The sequence below is a fragment of the Hemitrygon akajei genome, chromosome 10 (assembly GCF_048418815.1).
Source record: "Hemitrygon akajei chromosome 10, sHemAka1.3, whole genome shotgun sequence".
In the NCBI taxonomy this organism is placed as follows: Eukaryota; Metazoa; Chordata; class Chondrichthyes; order Myliobatiformes; family Dasyatidae; genus Hemitrygon; species Hemitrygon akajei.
The window spans coordinates 54,556,088-54,565,850 of NC_133133.1; the positions used below are offsets into that span (position 1 = coordinate 54,556,088).

The window sequence follows — 9,763 nt, forward strand, 5'->3', positions numbered from 1 at the left end:
TTGGAAGACTCCACATTAATCAGGCTAATTGGTAGCAGGTGATGTATCATGACTGGGTATAAAAGTAGCGTCCATCAAAGGCTCAGTCTTTGCAAGCAAGGATGGGTCGTGGCTCACCCCTTTGTGCCAAAATTCGTGAGAGAATTGTTAGTCAGTTCAAAAGGAACATTTCCCAACACAAGATTGCAGAGAATTTAGGTCTTTCAACATCTACAGTACATAATATTGTGAAAAGATTCAGAGAATTCAGAGACATCTCAGTGCGTAAAGGGCAAGGTCGGAAACCACTGTTGAATGTGCATGATCTTCGAACCCTCAGACGGCACTGCCTAAGAAACCGTCATGCTACTGTGACAATTATAGCCACCTGGGCTCGGGAGTACTTCGGAAAACCATTGTCACTTAACACAGTCCGTCGCTGCATCCAGAAATGCAACTTGAAACTGCATTACACAAGGAGGAAGCCATACATCAACTCTATGCAGAAACGCCGGCGAGTTCTCTGGACCTGAGCTCATCTCAGAGGACAGAAAGACTGGAACCGTGTGCTGTGGTCAGATGAGTCCACATTTCAGCTAGTTTTCGGAAAATGGGCGTCGAGTTCTCTGTGCCACAGATGAAAACCACCATCCTGATTGTTATCAGCGAAAGGTGCAAAAGCCAGCATCTGTGATGGTATGGGGGTGCATCAGTGCCCACGGCATGGGTGAGTTGCATGTATGTGAAGGTACCATTGACTCTGAGGTATATATTAGGATTTTAGAGAGATATCTGTTGCCATCAAGGCGACGTCTCTTCCCGGGATGTCCATGCTTATTTCAGCAGGACAATGCCAGACCACATTCTGCACGGGCTACAACAGCGTGGCTTTGTAGACACAGAGTGCGTGTGCTTGACTGGCCTGCTGCCAGTCCAGATCTATCTCCTATTGAAAATGTATGGCGCATCATGAAGAGGAGAATCAGACAACAGAGACCACGGACTGTTGAGCAGCTGAAGTCTTATATCAAGCAAGAATGGCCAAAATTTCCGATTGCAAATCTACTACAATTAGTATCCTCAGTTCCAAAACGATTAAAAAGTGTTATTAAAAGGAAAGGTGATGTAACACAATGGTAAACATGCCTCTGTCCCAACTTTTGTTGAGTGTGCTGCAGCCATCAAATTCTAAATTTGTGTATATTTACAAAATACAATTAAGTTGGTCAGTAAAACTATTGAAAATCTTTTCTTTGTACTTTTGTCAGTTAAATAAAGGTTCACGTGAATTAACATATCACAGATTTTTGTTTTTATTGCATTTTGGAAAATATACCAACTTTTCTGGAAATGGGGTTTGTAATAATATTTCAAAGACAGTTGGACAGCTACACGGATGAAAAGGGCCAAATGTGAGTAAGTGGGGCTAGGTTAGATGGGCATCTTGGTTGGCTTAGTCCAGTTGAGTTGAGACCTCCCTACTCAATTCTGCATTGTTGAATTTGCAGTTATGCAGTTTACCCATTAATTAGTTGTTGGCATCAATATCTCAGTGACTAACACTTAAAGTTACTGAGGGTATTCAGGGTATGCAAGGCTCTGAAATTTCAAGATGTCCAAGAAGTACTCAAGAAAGAGTACTTCTATGTCTTTTATTAACATTATTTACTTTCCGATTTTATATATCTTTGTGGATCTTCAGAAAATGGGAATTTCCTTGATGGTGGTCAGTGACTTTCTGAAAGTGACTTTACCTGAGTGAAGTATGGTATAAACTACTTCTGGGTCACTATGGAAATGTGACTAAGTTCATTCTGGAATGCATCATGTAACACTTGTACCATCCTTGGACTGGATGATGTTATTCTACTTGCAATATTCTTTTCGGAGAGACTTGGAGAAAATTAACCCATAAGACCATATAAGACATGGAGCAGAATTAGGTTATTCAGCCTGTTGAGTCTGCTCCACCATTCCATCATGGCTGATTTATTAGCTATCTGAACTGCATCCTCCTATCTTTTTGTGTAACTGATGTCCTTCCTAATCAAGAACCTTTCGGCTCCACTTTAAATAGACCCAATGATTTGGCCTCCACAGCTGACTGTGGAAATTAATTTCATAGATTCACCATCCTCTGGCTAAAAAAATTCCTTGTCATCTCTGTTTGGAAGGGATGTCCCTCTATTCTGAGGTTGTACCCGCTGGTACTCTCCCACGACAGGAAACTCCCTGTCCTTGTCCCCTCTATCTAAGCCTTTCAATATTTGATAGGTTTCAATGGGATCCACCCTCATTTTTCTAAGCTCCAGTGAGTATAGACCCAGAGCAATCCAATGCTCTTTGTTCTTTAAACCTTTTGTTCGCAGAATCATTCTCATGAACTTCCTCTGGACCTTCTCCAATGCCAGCAGATCTTTTCTGAGATGGGTCCAAAACTGCTCACAATACTCCATGTGCTCTGACCAATGCCTTATAAAGCCTCAGCATTACATCCTTGCCTTTATATTTTAGTCCTCAAACTGAATGCTAACATTCTTCCTTATCACTGACTCAACCTGCAAATTAACCTTTAGGGGATCCTGCACATGGACTCATGTGCCCCTTTTTACCTCTATGTTTTGAATTTTCTCCCCATTTAGAAAGTAGTCTGTGTCTTTATTCCTTTTACCAAACTGCATGACCATATACATCACTACACTGTATTCCATCTGCCTCTTCTTTTATTCTCATTTGCCTAAGTCCTTCTGCAGACTCCCTGCTTCCTCAACACTACCTGCCTCTCCACTTATCTTTGTATCTTCTGTAAACTTGGCCACAAAGCCATCAATTTCGTTATCCAAATCATTGACATAGACGGTGAAAAGAAGCAGCCCCAACACCAACCTCTGTGGAACAGCACTAGTCATTGACAGACAACCAGTAAAGGCCCCTTTTATTTCCTTCTTTGCCTCTTGCCAGTCAGCCAATCTTCTATCCATACTAGTATCTTTCCCATAATACCATGGATTTTTATCTTGTTTAGCAATCTAATGTGCAGCACCTTGTCAAAAACTTTCTGAAAATCCAGGTAACACAAGTAAGGTTAGTGTATGGGTCAGAATCAGAAGTTGAATTAGTTGTGAGGGTTATTGTTATAAATTGAGGTATAAATCAGCATTTAGTGCTGGGGATGAGTTAGTTCTACAGGTCAGCTCTGGGTCAGAAATGGGGATTAAGGTTATATTAACAAGTTACAGCTGTGATCAGAGACGTGGTTAGTACTTGGACATTGGGGTGATGGTTATAGGTTGTGGCTTGGGTGAGAGTCAGTGTTAATTGTTAGGAATTTGTTTATTATGACGAGATTTGTGTTAGAAAGAGTGGGTGTTGGATCTACCCTTTTGCTTATAACCTATGCTATCAGTTTGTTTGGTCTCTGTCTCATACTTTGTAACTTCCCTGGTTTACAAATGTGTTCCAATGTTACGTTAGTGACTGTTCAAGAAAATGCTTTGGTTTTTTTGCAACTGACCTTTGACACATCCTGAGTTTGGGTATGGTGCCTCAGAATTGCTTGACTCCCTGACTCTCTCTCCTATTTCCCTCCCTCCCTCCCTCCCTTTTGGGGAAAGCTGTACCCATCCCCCTTGGGTTGTGATGAGTCACTCTGCCAGGTTTGAAGTAATGTGGCATTGCTTGCTGTTGTCAAGGTATCAATAGTTGCCATTTTGTACATACTGTCTTCATGCTTACCTGATCTTTGAGAAAAATTTTTTGTTCTTTGGTGCCTGCTGTTAGTCTCAACTGGGAGGGCAACCAATATGTTTATGTGAGCATTTTGATTATACCCCAATTTGCCCTAAATCTGTCCCCGTGCCCTTTCATTGTTGAGATGAATGTATCAGCATTGTGGTGTGAGAAATTTATTTGACCAATGTATTACATTCCATTTAAACTGGCGGATTACAACCTACAGAAGCCCAGATCTCCTGAAGGTGAGGTACATGAAAGTTAGGACCAGTATGAGATTCAGATGGAGGCTGTGGTATCTAGGGATGTGGTGCGTGGAGCCGGAAAGATGGAGTTTCTGAACAGCCAAGTGGAAAGCAATGTTTCGCTGCTTGCACTGCAGTTAGTAGTAAACAAGGAGAATGGCAGCCTTTGTTGACCATGTCACAGGCATTTCTGTTGAGTATTATGTTACCTAATTCAGAGCCAGCCCTGGAAGACCAGTGGTTTGATATAGATCTCAAGACCCATCCAGATACAGAGAGTGAGGACATTTCTGCCACCACTCCCTGCCAGGCTGAGAAAACATATCAAAAAGTAATCAACACCTTTTAAAAGAGATCGTTTTTGATTAACTCCTCCCCCCGACAGACTCTGTGATCAGTAATCAAGCTTTCCCATCAATCGAGAAAGGGAGCAGCATCCAAGTAAGATCCCCCAGGCATCGTAACTTTCTTTCAATGCACCTTAGTGAGTTCAAAAACCTGGAAGGCAGCCAATTGAAACCCATGGCAGTGACAGCTGATGGAGGACCTAAAGTTTGCTGACACTTCAAGCTTAGGAGAGATGCCTTACTGTGAACAATTTTGTTGTAAATAGTTGCTTATTAATGTATCACTATACTAAATAATTTCAATATAAAGCTTGGGTAAAGTAATCCTTTTGGCAAAGGGATGAACTGATTCGTGTTTGTGAATGTTGTTTTCTCATTGTCATGTTTACTGCGATTCAATGAAAAGCTTTTTTTTTGGTTTGCCATCCAGATAGGCATTCCATGCATATGTACCCTGAAGCAGTAAAAGAAACAAAATACAGAGAAAGTGCAGCACACTATAAGTCAGTAAACAAAGTGCAAGGGCTATCTCGAGGTAGATTAGGAGATCAAGATTCATCTTATAGTGCATGAGAGATGATAACTGAATTAGAAGCAGTCATTGAGTCTGGTGATGTAAGATTTTATAAACTTCTGCCCGATGGGAGGAGGAAAAAGAGAATGATTGAACTGGAAGTGGTTCGTGAGTATGTTGGTTGCTTTTCTGAGGCATTAGGAAGTGCAGACAGAGTCAGTGGAAGGGAGGATAAAATGGTTTGTGTGAAGGGCTTTGTAGTGTCTTGGGTCTGGAGCATAGTAATTGCCATATCAAACTGTGATGCATCCGTTTCGGATGATTTCTGTGGTGCATTTGTGAACAATGGTGAAAGTCATCGGGGATGGGAGAAAGTAGGGGTGCAAGTTCATTTTCTTGGCTGTAGCATCAACGTGGCTGTACCAGCAGAAGAGGTTGGCCATCTTTACACCTAAGATTTTGAAGCTCTCAACTAGCTCTATTTCCCTTTACAAAATTGTGAGGGGTATTGATAGGGTGTATAGTGCAAAACTTTTCCCTCTAGTAAAAAAACAACTAAAGCAAATGGAAGATGTTTAAGAGTTAGAAGAAATCTGAGGAAAAAGCCTTTCACCTGGAAAGTGGTTGCAGTCTGGAACTTTTTTGTCAAAGTAGGTGGTGGCAATACATACTGTCATGCTCATACTGTGACTAGAGGAGCCAAGTCACAGAAAGTTACAGAATGGCTGATAAATGGGATTAGTGTTGTGGGCTTCATGGATGAGGCTTACAAAGTATCTGAGGTACGTGAAGCAATTTTCTTTTAGGACAGTTTATCATCCTACCCTGAGTTCAAAGTTTAAATTGGGCTATGTTCCATAAAACAGCAAATGCAGAACAAAATCAGAAAGTGCATAAAATACATTGTGTAATGTTCTGGTCGCCCCATTATAGGAAGGCTTTAGCGTGGGTACAAAAACAATTCAGCAGGATGCTGCCTGGATTATATACAAGAAAAGGTGCAACACTCTTGGATTATATTATCTGAACTGTCTGAGGCTGAGGGGAGACCTGATAGAGGTTTATAAAATTATATGAGGTGTAGATAGAGTAGACAGTCTCTTTCCAGAGAATAGAAATGTCAAGTACTAGGGATGTCCCTGTTTCAGTCTCCAAGCCAATCCAAATGCACCAGTCTCTTCCCACATGCCCATGCCAGTCCCCAAATACCTCCCACTCCAACCTTCTGTCCACAGTCCTGCACCAGACCACGAACCAACCCACTGCCCTGCACTCTCCCTGCAGTTATACTAGCTTGGTGATCGACATGGCTCTGGAGAGAGAGTGGGAGGACAGGTGTACCTTAGGGGGAGTGCAGGTGTTGAATTATTTTGGGGACCACCACAATGTTGTGAGGTGATAGTGGGACGCTGGGAGTAGTTGGATGAATTTGGAAATAGAGTGAGGCGCTGTCACTAGTTAAGGGACGAAGACTGGACTGTGTCGATAGAGCCAAGCAGCGAGATTAGTTTGATGATGGACTCAGGGCTCTTGGGAAAGTATGGGGTAGATGGATTTCTTTGGGGGCATGAGTTTGTAGGGAGAGTGTGAGGCAAGGAGATTAGGTTTTGGCTGAACACAGGGTTGTTGAGAGAGAGTGGGGAGTGGTATTAGTCATTACAATTACAGAACTGTGAGAAGAGAGTGCAGGATGGTGGGATTAGATTGGGGAATGAACTGACAGTGTTTTTGGAAATAGAGTGGGGTACTGTCATTATTTAGACACCAATTTAGTGCTGTGGGGAGGAAGCAGGATAGTGGAATGTGTTTTAGGTGCTGCCTGGAGAGGGAAGGTTTTGTGTTATTAGTTTGGGGACTGACACAGAACAGTTGTGAGGGAGCGGGGCAGTTGGACTGGTTTGGGGACTGACACAGAGCTGTAGGTAGAGAACGGGGTAGTGGGATTAGTTTGGGGCTGTAGGAAGTGATTTGGGCAATTGGCTTAGATTGCCTTTGACAAAGGGTGGTGGGAATTATGTGGGGCTTGTAAGTAGCTTGTGGAATGGCACGGTTGTTGGGACAGAGTGAGGCAACAGTATTAGTTCAGGGATGGATGCAGAGCTGTGGGTGTGGGAGAGTTCAGTGGGAGTAGGTCCTGCTTTTCAAGTTTCTACCTAGCTCCCTATATTCTCACTTCAGGACCTCATCCCTTTTCCTACCAACGTCATTAGTATCATGCATTAGTCATGCTAACATCATTAGTATCAAAATGTATCATGATTAGTATCAAATGTATCATCCAATTTAATGTGGATAAATGTGAGGTTATCCACTTTGGTTGCAAGAACAGGAAAACAGATTATTATCTGAACGGTGGCCGATTAGGAAAAGGGGAGATGCAACGAGACCTGGGTGTCATTGTACACCAGTCATTGAAGGTGGGCACGCAGGTACAGCAGGCGGTGAAAAAGGCAAATGGTATGTTGGCATTCATAGCAAAAGGATTTGAGTACAGGAGCAGGGAGGTTCTACTGCAGTTGTACAAGGCCTTGGTGAGACTGCACCTAGAATATTGTGTGCAGTTTTGGTCCCCTAATCTGAGGAAAGACATTCTTGCCATAGAGGGAGTACAAAGAAGGTTCACCAGATTGATTCCTGGGATGGCAGGACTTTCATATGAAGAAAGACTGGATCGACTAGGCTTATACTCACTGGAATTTAGAAGATTGAGGGGGGGATCTTATTGAAACGTATAAAATTCTAAAGGGATTGGACAGGCTAGATGCAGGAAGATTGTTTCCGATGTTGGGGAAGTCCAGAACGAGGGGTCATAGTTTAAGGATAAAGGGGAAGCCTTTTAGGACCGAGATGAGGAAAAACTTCTTCACACAGAGAGTGGTGAATCTGTGGAATTCTCTGCCACAGGAAACAGTTGAGGCCGGTCCATTGGCTATATTTAAGAGGAAGTTAGATATGGCCCTTGTGGCTAAAGGGATCAGGGGGTATGGAGATCATACTGAATGGCGGTGCAGGCTCGTAGGGCCGAATGGCCTATTCTTGCACCTATTTTCTATGTTTCTATGACTTCAGGCTGCTCACCCTCCCCCTTTAGAATGCTGTGGACCCGATCTGAGACATCCTGGACCCTGGCACCTGGGAGGCAACATACCATTGGGGTGTCTCTTTTACATCCGCAGAATCTCCTGTCTGTTCCTCTAACTGTTGAATTCCTATCATCACTGCACTCCTCCCTCTTTGCTTCTGACCCACAGAGCCAGATTTAGTGCCAGAGACCTAGTTGTTGTGGCTTTCCCATGGTAGATCATTTCCCTCCAACAGTATCTAAAGGGGTATACTTATTATTGAGGGGAAGGGCCAGAGAAGTACTCTGCGTTGCCTGCCTATTCACTTTTTGAGCTATGCTACAACAAAAGGCTTGTCTTGCATTGCATGTGACAATAATAAAGCAATTTATCAAGGATTTTACACGTCCCTACAAGGACACCCCTCGATTCCCTATGCTCCAAGGAAGAAAGACCTAATCTGCTCGGCCTCCCTCCATAACTCAGTCTCTCGAGTTGTAGCAACATTCTGGGAAAACTGGTCTTATTCCAATGTAATGACGTGGTGGTATTTTGCTGGAACCATTCACTTAATCACTCCCACCCCATCACCCTCCTTTCTTACAGCACTTCTTCTTAAATGTCATAGAATTCTACAGCACAGAAACAGGACCTTCAGCCCTTCTGGTCTGTACTGAACCGTTAATCTGCCAAGTCCCATTGACATGCACCCAGACCATAGTCCTCTATACCCCTACCATCCATGTCCAGTATCTATCCACACTTCTCTTAAATGTTAAAATCGAATCTGCATCCACCACTTGCTCTGTCAGCTTGTTACACACTCTCATGGTCCTCTGAGTGAAGACATTCTTCCACATGTTCCCCTTAAACATTTCACCTTTCACCCTTAACCCATAACCTCTAGTTGTAGTCTCACCTACTCACCTAATCTTAGTGGAAAACAGCCTGCTTGCATTTACCTTGTCTATTCTCCTCATAATTTTGGTTGCCTCTATCAAATCTTTAACTAAAATAGTTATTAGTTCACTGTAGCAACCAAGAGAATATCTGGACATCTTTGTTTCAGAGTTAGATTTGGAAAAACAACACCACAACGAGCAAAAATAAAACAATAGACTTTCAATTTAAATAAGATTGTGTTATTAACTTTATAATGCATAACGAGAATCTATAATATGTTTGACATATAATTGCTGATAAATGAAACCAAAAGTATTTAAAGTAACTAACCCACAGTTGAGGCTATATACTTTAAATATACTACTTAAGACATGCTTATTTTTTCCAACTTGAATGCAATAATATGAAAATATACTTTCTTAGAATGTCTGCTTGCAATAAAACATTCATCCACTGTCACATCACTGATGAATAATTTCTTCTTTCAGGACAGTATAAAGGAACACAAAGAGCAGCATAAACAAGAAGCAATGGATCAATTTTGATACAACATACATAATACTGTACATTTATATATTTTGAAAAATAAACATAAAAAATTACGAGATATTTTGCTTGCATAATATGATGCTTATTGAATCTCTGCCATGTCACTTGGATGGAACAAAACCTCTGGATTAAGTGAGTAAGTATTTAGTTTAGCTCAGCACTAATTTTGCAGTTCCAACTGCGCAAGTAGCATTGGTGAAGAGTGTATCCCATGCCTTTTATTTGTGCTTGAGCTTTACAGTTTCATTGATGCAATATGTTTTTGTTAGCCATCAGTTGCTACTTGACCAGTGTATTGTATAATGTGCACAGGTTAAAGAAAGGACATGAATGTTATGTGAGCAAACACGAGGAAATCTGCAGATGCTGGAAATTCAAACAACAAAGGGTCTCGGCCCAAAACGTCGACAGTGCTTCTCCTTATAGATGCTG

At 42.0% G+C, this 9,763-nt stretch overlaps 1 protein-coding gene across 2 annotated transcripts in view; it reads left to right on the top strand.

Moving 5' to 3' along the window:
• Positions 1–9,391, top strand: part of polr1d (RNA polymerase I and III subunit D) — a 29,136-nt gene extending 19,745 nt beyond the window's left edge. For both annotated transcript variants that reach the window (XM_073058316.1, XM_073058314.1), the window contains exon 5: positions 9,271–9,391. In XM_073058316.1, the coding sequence (XP_072914417.1) occupies positions 9,271–9,327 (57 nt within the window). In that variant the 3' untranslated portion in view covers positions 9,328–9,391. The remainder of the gene's footprint in view (positions 1–9,270) is intronic.
• Positions 9,392–9,763: the final 372 nt, after the last annotated feature.